Here is an 11,789-nt window from a genome sequence, read left to right as displayed (position 1 = left end):
AGGAATGCAGTTTACAGTTCACCCTCCCTTGAAGAGTATCAATAACTTTTGCCAGTGTTCCAGCCAAAGCAGTCTGAATCATAACAAAGTGATTTAAGCTACTTTGATTATTTTCCTCTGTAATTGACTGCAGCTGTCTCTATGCTATTTCTGAAGTGTCCTTGACTTCACCTGAGACCCGTGAGCATGGGAAAGCTATATTTAAAGCACTAGCAGCATCTAGATTACCTCTCAGAGTTTGGCCTGATTTATCGAGCTGCAGTGTTTTACCTCCTGTTTCTTTGCTTGGTTTTGATACTTCATTGACATGGCCCTCCAGAGGGGGATCATGAAGTTGATAAGAGGATTGGAGCATCTCCCCTGTGAAGACAGGCTGAGGGAGTTGGGGCTGTTCAGCCTGGAGAGGAGAAGGTTGTGTGAAGACCTCAGAGCAGCCTCCTGGTATCTGAAGGGGCTCCAGGGAAGCTGCAGAGGGACTCTTTATTAGGAGCTGCAGTGATAGGACAAGGAGCAATGGGTACAAATTGAAAGAAGGGAAATTTAGATCAGATATCAGGAAAAAGTTTTTTACTGTGAGGGTAATAAGACACTGGCACAGGTTGCCCAGGGACGTAGTGGCTGCCCCAACCTTGGCAGTGTTCAAGGCCAGGCTGGATAAAGACTTGAGCACCTGGGCTAGTGGGAGGTGTCCCTGCCCAGGGCAGGAGGGTTGGGACTGGATGATCTATAAGGTCCATTCCAATCCCTTAACAATCTATGAAATGTATGAAAAAAAACTTTGTTAGTTCATGGTATACTTGTCTTCTAGAGTACTTTAACCTTCTTAAACTAATTTTTGAGCAAGATTAAAACAGGATACTGGTCTGGTGGTTTGTTATACAGATCTTTTAAGTTCTTTGGAAACAGTACACTGCTAGAATTTTAGAACACCTTCTAAAAGCACTGCTGGTTTTTGGACCTAGACCAAATCCTAATTTACTGGTGTCTTAGCAATCATTTGTGCAGCAGGGATACCTGAATCCTGAGCCCTGTGGTTGAGAGGCAGTCAGCTGTTCTGCAGATTTAATGAAATTTTCTGATACCATTACAAGCTTGAATAAAGACAGATTTTTGGCAGAGGAATAGTTTTGTAAGGGGTTACATAAGCAAAGAATACCGAAATTGGGTGATAATAGAACACTCTTCTCTCACAGTTTCAAGAATGTGGCATTTTTCAAGATGAACTTTAGGCTTTGTGAACCCTCAGGTCATTCTTGCTGTTTCCTGCTCCTGACAGTTTATCTACCTTACTGCTTTGGTCTTTCTGCATTGTAGGTTAACCTCCTTTCTTTAAAAATTGCTTTTGTAGAAAGGCACTGTGGGTAATATACCAAACTTTGGGAATTTGTGTGGGTGTGAACTTATTGCAAATTTCCATTATTTGGAGATGATGACCATTATATAAAATTTTAATTCCTGTTAGTCAGAAGTATTTTACTTTTTAGCACCTGTTTGAGGTAACTGCATGTTCTTTCAATTAATTTTTCTTCCCTTCCATGAATACTGGAATGCTGGTCTGCAGTGAAATGAAGTTATTCCATGCCTTCTGAAATAATAGAGAGCAAGCACTTTGAGTCATATCCTTCCATAGCATTTTGTAACATCATTTCCCCATTATTATTCTAGAAGAAGTGGTTATAATTAATGTTAGGGGGTTTGCAGTCATTCCTATAAACCCTGTTCTTCCGTTCTCATAACTGTCTTACAATGGGCTCAGTCTTGTGCAATAAAAGGAAAAGAGGCAATGGTCAGGGTTTCAAGTTGGATAGAAACAAGGGAATGCTTACAATGAGAATGCCTGAGCACTAGAATTGTTTTCCAGAGACACTATAAAATCTTTTCTGAGAGCTTGATGAGATCAGGGCTTTATTCAGGCAAGATTTGATGAACTTTATGATTAGACTTGTGTGGAGGAGCAGCTTGAATTCCAGAGGTCCTTTACAACCTTAAAGCTTTCCATGGTACCTGTGTCAAGGTGAATACTGCAGTATTCTTTTTAAAGGCAAACTTCCTTGTGAAGTTTGTCCTTATACCCAGCTTTTTCTGACACAACAGGACCAGAGTTTCTACAACTAGATGGTAATAAGTCTGAAGTTTAGTACATGTCCTTTGTGAGCCTCAGTTGCTTCAACAGTCCTTGTCAAAAACATTCAGCAGGCCAGAAGTTTCTTAAATAAACTAGTTTTGAGAAGATGTTTGGCTGAGAATACCAGTTTCTTGTTCATTTTTTTTTTTCCCAAATCAATGTATGTGTTTACTGACATGATGTACAACTTCTCCTTTTAGCTAGAAAACGTGATGCCTATGACAGATATGGAAAAGAAGGCCTAATGAATGGAGGTGGAGGTATGTTGACAACCAGCAGGTCTTTGCATCCTCTCTTCTGGTGGAAAGCCATTTTCTGCAACTTTCTTTTAAAGACGTGAATGTGGAAATGCTTGCACTAAGGCCTAAAATTCAGTCTTCTTAAAACTGAGATTACAATTCTCTTGCAGTTTTTCTAGTTGCTGTAGAAGGTGTTATTGTTGTCTGAAAACAGGGAAAGAAAAACAGTTACAGAAAGTACTGTGTGCTTAAGTGATACCTGAAGGGGAATGGGAAATTTTAGAAATTGTTTTTAAATTATTCAAATACCGTATAGACCTGAACTTTCCTGTTCATAAGAATGTGTGAAGGTAATTGAAATTTACCTTTTTTTTTTCTTTCAGGTGGAAATCACCACGATAATCCGTTTGAGTATGGATTTACATTCCGTAACCCCGAAGATGTCTTTAGGGAGTTTTTTTCAGGAAGGGATCCCTTTGAACTCTTTGGTAAGTAGTCCACTGGTTTTAGTTACGTGTGTCTGAAGCATGGCTGAAACTTTACTCTTACAAAATAAACACAGCTAATGCAGTTTCATTAGAAATAGCTCTGAAAACGAGGTAAACTACTGGTATTTTGTATTATATATTTGAAATGTTTGCTTCATACCTGTTTCTTGGTTGAGTTTCTAGTGTAGAACAGATATGGTTTGCCAGTTCATGTTTTGTTGGAAGGCCTGGTTTATAAAAACTTCAAATCAAGGCTGCTGTGTATCTGTAGGTGTGTGTGTCTGTCTTCAATAGAGAATGTATACACTGGACTTTCCTCTCACAAATTTGAGCAGGCAGACCTAGTCTGTTGAATTTAAACTCTTTTGATCTGTAAATAAAATAAAAGCTAAAGCTTTGAGAGCTTCTGGACTGGACATGGTAACTGTAACTGTCACATCATAGCTCTCAGTGTAGACTTATTTAATGATTTTCCTGTGTTAGAATAAGAACAGCTACGTACATAATCCGGACACTCTCCCTCATTTGTCACTTGTTTTCTTGGGGTATAAAGCCCCTAAATACTCAGATTAAATAGTTCTTGAGGCCTGGATGATTTTTTAGGAAGCATTCATTAAAGGAAGCAATACGTGTTAAAGTCGTTTTACCTTAGTGCTGAGGGACTTCTGGCCTGTGATGTTGCTTGCTCTAGTGAAGGTCTTTTCAGAGGTGCTGGAGTTCTTACACAATCTCTCTGTCTCTGTTCTACTCAGCAATTTGCTGACCTATAAAGCAGAACAGATCCTGTGTTCGGTATTTACTGCGGGAAAGTTCCATACTGAAAACTGCAAGAAGTGTACTTGAAAATCAGCTTTCTTCCTGTTCAGTATCTTGGTGTTGATTAATCTCTAGAATAATGTATGTAGATGTTTTAATATTTTTTAAAGTAATTTTTTATCCTCGGCAGCATTAAGGGACTAATTCAGCTCAGATTTTAATTATATCTTTCTCTGGTTTGCTATTTAAGGATCATCAGTTGTTGGATGACTCTAATGAGGGATTAGGAAAGGGGTTGAAGGGCTAGAGGTTGATTTCAGTAGAACACTAGTTGATTAATTAGATGAGTAGCTAGAGGAAGAATCTGGTGGAGGATAAGCATCAGCACTTGGATAGCTATACAGCAGAAGTAGGAAAGGGCAGATTGGAAGAAGCATCTACAAAATACTTACAAGTGAAATGGGGTCTGAACTGGAAAGATGCAGCTGCTTTAGCTGTCTGCAGTAAAATAAGAATCTGAAGTACTAGGCAAGGATTTCAGTTTAGATGCGTGATCTGAGCACTGGTTAAGCCACATCTGGAGTATTGGGTCCAGTTCTGGGCTCCCCAGTAAAAGAAACAGAATTTCTGGATTGAGTCCATTGAGGGGCCACTAAGACAATTATAGGACTGGAGCATCTGTCAGTTGAAGAGAAGAATGAGAGAATTGTTGGAATTGTTCAGTGTAAAGAAAGCTCAAGGTGAGAGTCTCGGCAGTGCATTTGGAAGGGATTGTGTAAGGAGGGTGGAGTTAGGCTGTTACCAGTGGTGCAGGGGAAGAGGCAGTGGCCACAGATGGGAGAACAGGAGGTTCTGCCTTACCTTAAGGTGACACATTTACATCTGAGGGTGACTGAGCGTTGGAGCATGTTGCCTGGAGAGGTTGTGGAATCTCCATGTTTAGAGATACTCAAAAGGTATCTGGATGTGTTCCTGGGCAAACCACTGTAGGTGGCCCTGCTTGAGCAGGGGATTAGACCAGATGAACTCCAGAAGTCCCTGTCAACCTCAGCCATTTTGTGATTGAGTGGTAGAAAAACCTATAAAAGTCTGATCAAGATGTTGAGTAGGAAGTTAGTGAGGAGGAACTGGGAGAGTGCTTAGCTCTCTGTTTATTTAAGTTGTATTAAATAAAATAGTTGGTTCTCAATCAAATATTTTTACAGTAAATTGTGTAGGTGAGGCATGTTCTAGCTACCAGTGGGAGACTGACATAGGCTGTTTGATTTTTATTGTATTGACGTCATCAGCACTAGAAGAAGATTTAACTTTCCTCTAAAAATCTCAGTGTTAATGATTAACCTTAAAGCTGTGAAGTTCTGCTGTTAAGCAGTAATGGGCTTAAAAAAATCCCTGAGGACTTACCTTTTGGGTTGTTTAGAGAGAAGGCTGCCGAGTATGGTGCATTGAGCTATGTAGCTTAACCAGTGGAGATACCACTGCTGCCAGACTTCTGGGATATTGCAGCTGCTGTAGCCTTCCTACTGGAAGTGAAAGGAACACTGAAACATCTTACCTGGTGGCATCAGTGGACTCAACATACCTCTGCACAAGTGACCTGTAGAAACATTCACCCCCTCCTTAACACCCAAAGATTTTATTTATTCAAAAGCAGGTTATCTACTTCATGTATTGATCACTGTCAGCTGTAAGATACGAGTGATGTGGCACAGGCTTCTAGCTGAGTAAGGGTTTGGCACTGTCAGCAATGTGATGTGCACTCCAATTAATGAAAACTAATCGTCTCAAAGCTGTCTCTGCTTCACATGGATAGTTGCAGTGTCAGTGATCAGAGTCCTAAAAGCCTGTGTTGAGCTTTGGATTTGGAGCATAAGCTCTTGAAATTTTTATAGTGAGAAGGCTTCAAAGGGAGCACCTTTTTCTCTTTTTTTTTTGTGGCTTTAAGATACTTAAGACTTTGTCAGTTGTGGAAAATTGTAACTCAAAACAATTATTTTCACAGATTTCTATAAAAAGTCTTTGCAGTGGTCTTTGCACATACATGAATGTTTAAGGTAGTACAACACGAACGTAAGGGTGCTTTCAGCTGAATGGAGTGCATTTTATAATACCAAAAGCAAGCAGGAGAACTGTGTGTGTAGCACTAACACTTGTAATGGTGAACTAGGGCCCTTGTAGATTCTTTTGTGTTGAAACACTGTTGGCACAGTTCTGTCCTGAATAATAAGGGAATTTGTCTTCTAAAACTGAGGAGTTGCCAGCTTATTGGTGAGTTTTATGTGAAACTGGTGACTTCTTAAGGAGCTACTCAAATTATAATTGATATTCAAAGCAGCTGAATAAGGGTTGAGGTCATGTGTTCTAAAGCTGTATACTGGCAGAATCAAAGATGAAATTGAATAAATACTTTGAAACATTTGTACTTTTTATACAGTTTGAAGTGGCACATAGTGAAGCCCACAGAATGCAGGTGGGACTCTGTATATCCTGATTGCCAATGAATATGTAAAGAGCAGCATTCAGATGCATAATTCTGTAAATTTATGGATGTGAAGAATTGCTAAAATTTGCTATGAATTGAATCTGTTAAACTCCACTGAGCTGTATTGCACTGCTATTGCAGTTACAGAAAGTTTTCTTTATAAACAGAGGCATCTTTATTCATCTGTAGAAAAGAGGAGAACGTGTGAAGGCTTCTGTGGTGATTTTTGACTGATGAGTCCCTTCAGACTTTTCAAATGACAATTTATAATCTTGTCGAAGACAGCTCTGAACACTTCCAAATGGAGCCAAGTTAATGTTCTGTGCTGTTGTTGCAGTGGAGATAGTCATGGTTTCTCTTCACTGATTATTTTCAGGCAAATTCTTTGTAAACATAGGGGTGCATGAAGGCAGGTACTTTTTAAAACTTGATGTAATGTTATGACAGGTGGTTAAGTCTCCTAACCTTTGAGACACGTGGGCTCACTTTTTGTGGCACCTGGTTACAGCAGAGTCTGTATTCCTAGTGAGCTCTTTTAGGGATGATTTTAGTCTCTGACATGTGGATGTATGGGAATCCTTAGGCCATGAAAAAAGTAAAGCTGCTGCTTCCTGTACTCTCTGTGTTGCAAAGTCCTGCCTTGGTCTGTCAGTGTCTGGTTAGCCACTGTTCAGCACTCTGTCCCATACACCTCCTTGTCTTGACTGGTCCTTGATACTAGAATTGACTTTTGACTCTTAGCATAGGGATTGGTTTCTCATTTCACTAAGTTTGTTTTATACTTAAACTATATCCTACTCAATTAAAATTGGTGTTTGCCTTGATTTGGTTTATTTGTGCTGCATGTAGTGTTTTGTTTGTATTTTACTTGTAAACTTTTCAAGGACATTCTTCTGCTGGATTTTAACAGTTCGTGGGAGGGAACAGCATTCCAGTGTTACCACTGGTGATGGAGGTGTATTGATAAAAGACTCTTGCTTCAAGCATTGTGTGAGGAACAGAAATTGTTGTGTTTTGGTGTTGGCAAAAATACTTGACTATGATTCTGGGCTGTTCAAGAATTGGTTTTGGTTTAGAGGCTTTTCAGATTCTCACTTCAAGAACAGGTTATATATTGGAAGGTATTATCAGTGAGGAATTATATTGAAAGATGGAGTTGGGATAACAAGGTCATGACATTACTTAACAGGGCATTTAGTACTTCAGACCACTCCTTAAGGAGTTAATTCATCTCTTACAGACTTTAAGCTTCACATATACCTTAAACCATCTCACTGCCACCGGATGTATCTGTGATGCCTGTGTAATCTGTAAGGGCTAGAAAATACAACTCAGGTCCTAGAGCAGACTGGTATCCTGCAGCAGCAGTATCTAGAAGCTCCACAGGATGTTTCAGGGCTTTCCAAACTGCTTTGGGTGCCTTTATGTCTAGTTAAATGAATCCTGCAAGGAACCATGCTTTCCTCCCTGGTGGCATATTACTAAGGTGACATGATAAATCACTCCCCATGGATGCCTTGTCTAGACTTTGATGTCCAAGCAAAGTCTGTTTGTGAAGTCTCCTTCAGCACTGACAGTTTTGGTATGGTTCCTAAACATTTTAGTGTTCTCCAGGTACCTTTGGAGATGGTATTTTATAAATGTCTTAAATGTTTTTCTTAGTTCATGAAGTAAGATTCGCAATATATTTTAATCTGAATTTAATGCTAGATGATGCATAAACCCACTGTGGAATTTTCCCTTGAGAGTTCTGGTTTATGTGGTGTTTAAAAACCTATATTGTTGGAAATGAAATGTAAAATTAAACTTAACACCTGTATAGGCTAGCGAGATATAAATGCTTGTCACAGAGAATGTCACCTGGCTAGTTACATGGTGTGTAGTTTGGTTCCATCAAAGGACAGAATTGCTGCAGATTGGCTGCTGTAATATTGATTACATAAAAAGAAGCAGGAGGGTTCTGGAACAGTGCAGTTCTCTCAGTATATTACTCTAAGGATTCAGGCTAAAGAGTCTTCAGCTGATAAGAAAGCAAACTCGATGTGCCATAATCATTGCAAACTCCATGTGATCTGTTTTAGGTTGTTGCTCAGGAATGGAATGTCTTCATTAACCTATTTGTCTCAAGGACAAAGTTGTCTTGCTGGGGCAAGAGATATGCATATGAATATGATCATGGTTTTAATTCACATGATACTCCATTTCTGATAATTCTTTGTTTAGGTGTTCTAGTGCAGATTGTATTTATTAGTAAAATGGGTTCTTAAAACTGAAAATGGAGGTGGTTTTCAGTTAAAGCTGTCTTGTACAGTGTTGTCTTCTTGGTAATCAGGCTTTTTGTAGACATAAATTTGCAGCTTTCGATGCAGTTTATGAAGTGCTCAGATTTGCATGTGCATTCATTGCTTTGCTGTGAATGTGCAGTTTTATATCATAACCACTAGTTATGGTATATCATAACCACCAGGTCATAATTATCCACTGAATGGTCCAGATCTCACTACTCTGAATTTTTCACAAATAACTTGATAGGTTCATAGGGAGTTTTTGAAAGACAGAAATTGTCTCACCCAGACAGCATTATCAAACAGGAGTTGGTAATGCTGTGGCTCCAGAATGTGCAGTTTTATATCATAACCACTAGTTATGGTATATCATAACCACCAGGTCATAATTATCCACTGAATGGTCCAGATCTCACTACTCTGAATTTTTCACAAATAACTTGATAGGTTCATAGGGAGTTTTTGAAAGACAGAAATTGTCTCACCCAGACAGCATTATCAAACAGGAGTTGGTAATGCTGTGGCTCCATGGTCAAACTAACAGTTTCTCCTAAGGGTGGAAGCCTTGCTCCAAATTTTCACATCTGTCTTAAAACTTTAATCATCATCTAATGCCCCATTAGGTAGATTGAGAAGCTGTTTGATAGCACACTGGCCAAAGTTTGTCTTGGGCATCCCAGGCCAGTTCAGGTGGTTAGTTCCCAAGAAAATGTTTTGATTTGGTTTTCTTGGATGGCTAGCTGGTTAAAGTGGTGAGAGGACAAATGCTGAACATAGCACAAGGAGAGCAGGTCATCCAGTGGTAATGGAGGATTCCTCCTTTGTTAAGTGTCCCTGAACACTTGAGCATTCATTTGATAGTAGCTAATCCCAAGGTACCTCTATACATCTTTAGAAAGACTTTCAAATGCTTCTGCTGGTAAATTATTGAATAAGTGGGGCAAACATCTGTTTGACTCCAGTTTATGAAAGTGGGCAATTATAAAGACCACACCAAAACATTTGGTGGGTGAATCAACAATGCTTGAAACAGCATCTTAATGTCCCCTCTGAGTAAGTGGCATCAGCAGTGCTTATTTTGAGTTAAGGAAGAAAATATTTCCATGCAAAAGTGCTTCCAGATTCCTGAAGCCACCCCAGTTCTCATGATAGGTTTTTCAGTGCCTGGGTACACTCCAGAGCTGTAGCATGAGGTTCTGTGTGCATTTACTGCAAATATGTACATACTTGAAACTTTTTTCAAACAGGAGACAAGATAGAAAACACCTATTCCAAGAATTCTCTTGTATTGTAGCTATCACATAGCTGTAGCCCTTTGCATAAACACATTGTTCAGACTCACATTTCAGACTCTCTCCTGGCAGGATCTGTGAAGTCATTGCCATGTGCTTTTGCTCTAAAGAAACAATGGCAGGCAGGCTGCCTGTGCTGCCCGTGCTTGCTGAGGCACTGCAGCAGAACTCAGTGCCCTTGAGTTTGCCTGTGCCCTTACGTAGGGGCTGAACAGCCTTTCAGCATTGTTCTGCTCAGTGTGCTGCAGCGAGTGTGACCCTCCTGCATCCATCTGCATTTGGCTCATGTGTCATGTGCTGGCACAGGCAGTAGGGTGGCTCTGATGGCAAAAAATAAAGCAAAGTTAGTTCCCTGGTTGGGGAGGCAGTCAGTGCAGTGAGTGGTGACTGAGCAGAGAGCCTGTTTTTACAGGGTGATGTTCCTTTGCATACTGTCCCTGTAAGATTATCAGCATCTTACAACTGCAGCATGTGCATGTGAGAACATTTGCTGACAGCACACAGTTCATCTCAACACTTGATTTTCTGGAGGTGAATGATGGCATTGCAGTGGAATGTGCTTGACACTTCGATCAGTGTCATCACTTTGATTGGTCACATCATTCTGTGACTGAAAGAATCTTCCTGTGCTGCTTTTGACCCTTGGGGCACTTTTGCTGCTGCTGCCTACCTTGTAACCAGCAGTTGCTTTTACAGCCATACTGTGAACTCTAGCAAAGAATTGACGTGGCTGAACTTCCTTTCACCTGGAGGTGCTCTTTTCAGCACATAAATTCCCCGAGCAACTGCCAGGATACAACTGTCATGGTAGAAGTGACTGTCATAGGAATTGTGTCACTTTTACAGTGTATTGTGATTTCAGCTAATGCCTTAGATTGCTATGTGGAATTTTATGAGGTTTAACTGAATTGTAGACTGTTTCAAATGTAGATACTCAGGGTTTTGCCTCCTTTCCTCCCTTCCCCTGTTGTATGGTGCTTTCCTGCCCATATTCTTTCACATACCCAGTCTTGCCAGTACTGAATCAGATGAGCTCACCGATGCAACAGAAAGTAACAACTCAATGTTTTCTTTGGGATCAATGTATTAATGAACTTGTGATTTGGTACCATGATCACAGAGCAGGAAAGAGAGCAATCACATCTTTTAAGTAGTATTCTGCAATTAGTTTATACTGCTGAAAGGGAGAGAAACCTGTTTCTGTGTTACAGCTGAGGCCCCCTGAGAATAGGGGGATCATGACCTGCCTTATTTTGAACTGCAGTGAGATATTTATTACAGTAGCTGCTGTTGTTGTTGTTATTTGACCTATTTAGAGGAGAAATTCTTGTCCTGTGACTACAGAAAAGCAAGGTAAGATTCCATGGCTTGCAGGGTGCAGGTTTAATGTTTTACCCAGAGGAACAAGACAGTTGTTGTAATTGAATTAGCAAAGATTTTTCTCAACAAATTCTTTTGGAAACATTATCTCTCATGCAGTTATTTTCAGGTAGGTTATTTAGTGTACAGTGTTTGTGTTGCTGTGGGTTTTGTGTTCCAATCTTTGCAGTAACGTTTTGGCTTCTGTAACTGCAGTGTTCCTACCTAGGAACAGTGAGAGTCCTGAAATCTTCATTTTGTCTGCTTTTTTGGTAACAGGGTATGATGAGTTCTTTGCTTAAAGCATTTGCCTTTTCCCCCAAAAATTTCATGTCATATGCTGTTGTTGATAGATCAGAAGTCTGTCTTACCTGCTTACTTGAATTTTCTCACCTTTTCTGTTCTCTCAATCTTTGGTGTTTTGACAGCACCACAAGTTCTGCATCAGTACTACAATGACAGCACCACAAGTTCTGCATCAGTCCTGTACTACAGTTAATGAAACAACCTGATACTCTGTCCTCCCATAAGCTTCTGGTAATACCCAGATTAGAATAAACTGAACTTGTCTCCAAACAGTATTTAGTGTCACTCTGAAGTGACACTAGTTTAACATTTCATTTCTCTGAAGCTTTTAAGTTGTATTTATATAGTATTTAGCATTTGCAGAAAGGCCTTAATTCTTTTTCTTTTTTGTGGTTTGTTGTGGGGTTTTTTTCTGCTTAGTTTTGTTTATCTGATATGCCTCTAACATTCAATAAAA

General features: G+C 39.8%; 1 protein-coding gene across 3 annotated transcripts in view; it reads left to right on the top strand.

Annotated features, from left to right (window-relative positions):
- The window catches only part of DNAJB6 (DnaJ (Hsp40) homolog, subfamily B, member 6), a 49,650-nt gene that overhangs the window by 2,096 nt on the left and 35,765 nt on the right, over positions 1-11,789 (top strand). For 2 of the 3 annotated variants that reach the window (XM_009082877.1, XM_009082880.1), the window contains exons 3-4: positions 2,326-2,385; positions 2,748-2,852. In XM_009082877.1, coding sequence (XP_009081125.1) covers positions 2,326-2,385; positions 2,748-2,852 — 165 coding nt within the window. Of the gene's footprint in view, positions 1-2,325; positions 2,386-2,747; positions 2,853-5,259; positions 5,263-11,789 lie in introns of all 3 variants that reach the window. The other variant, XM_009082879.1, reaches the window with a different exon arrangement.

This window comes from Acanthisitta chloris, unplaced genomic scaffold, assembly GCF_000695815.1.
Source record: "Acanthisitta chloris isolate BGI_N310 unplaced genomic scaffold, ASM69581v1 scaffold5619, whole genome shotgun sequence".
In the NCBI taxonomy this organism is placed as follows: Eukaryota; Metazoa; Chordata; class Aves; order Passeriformes; family Acanthisittidae; genus Acanthisitta; species Acanthisitta chloris.
This window is presented reverse-complemented; position numbering and strand designations above follow the sequence as displayed.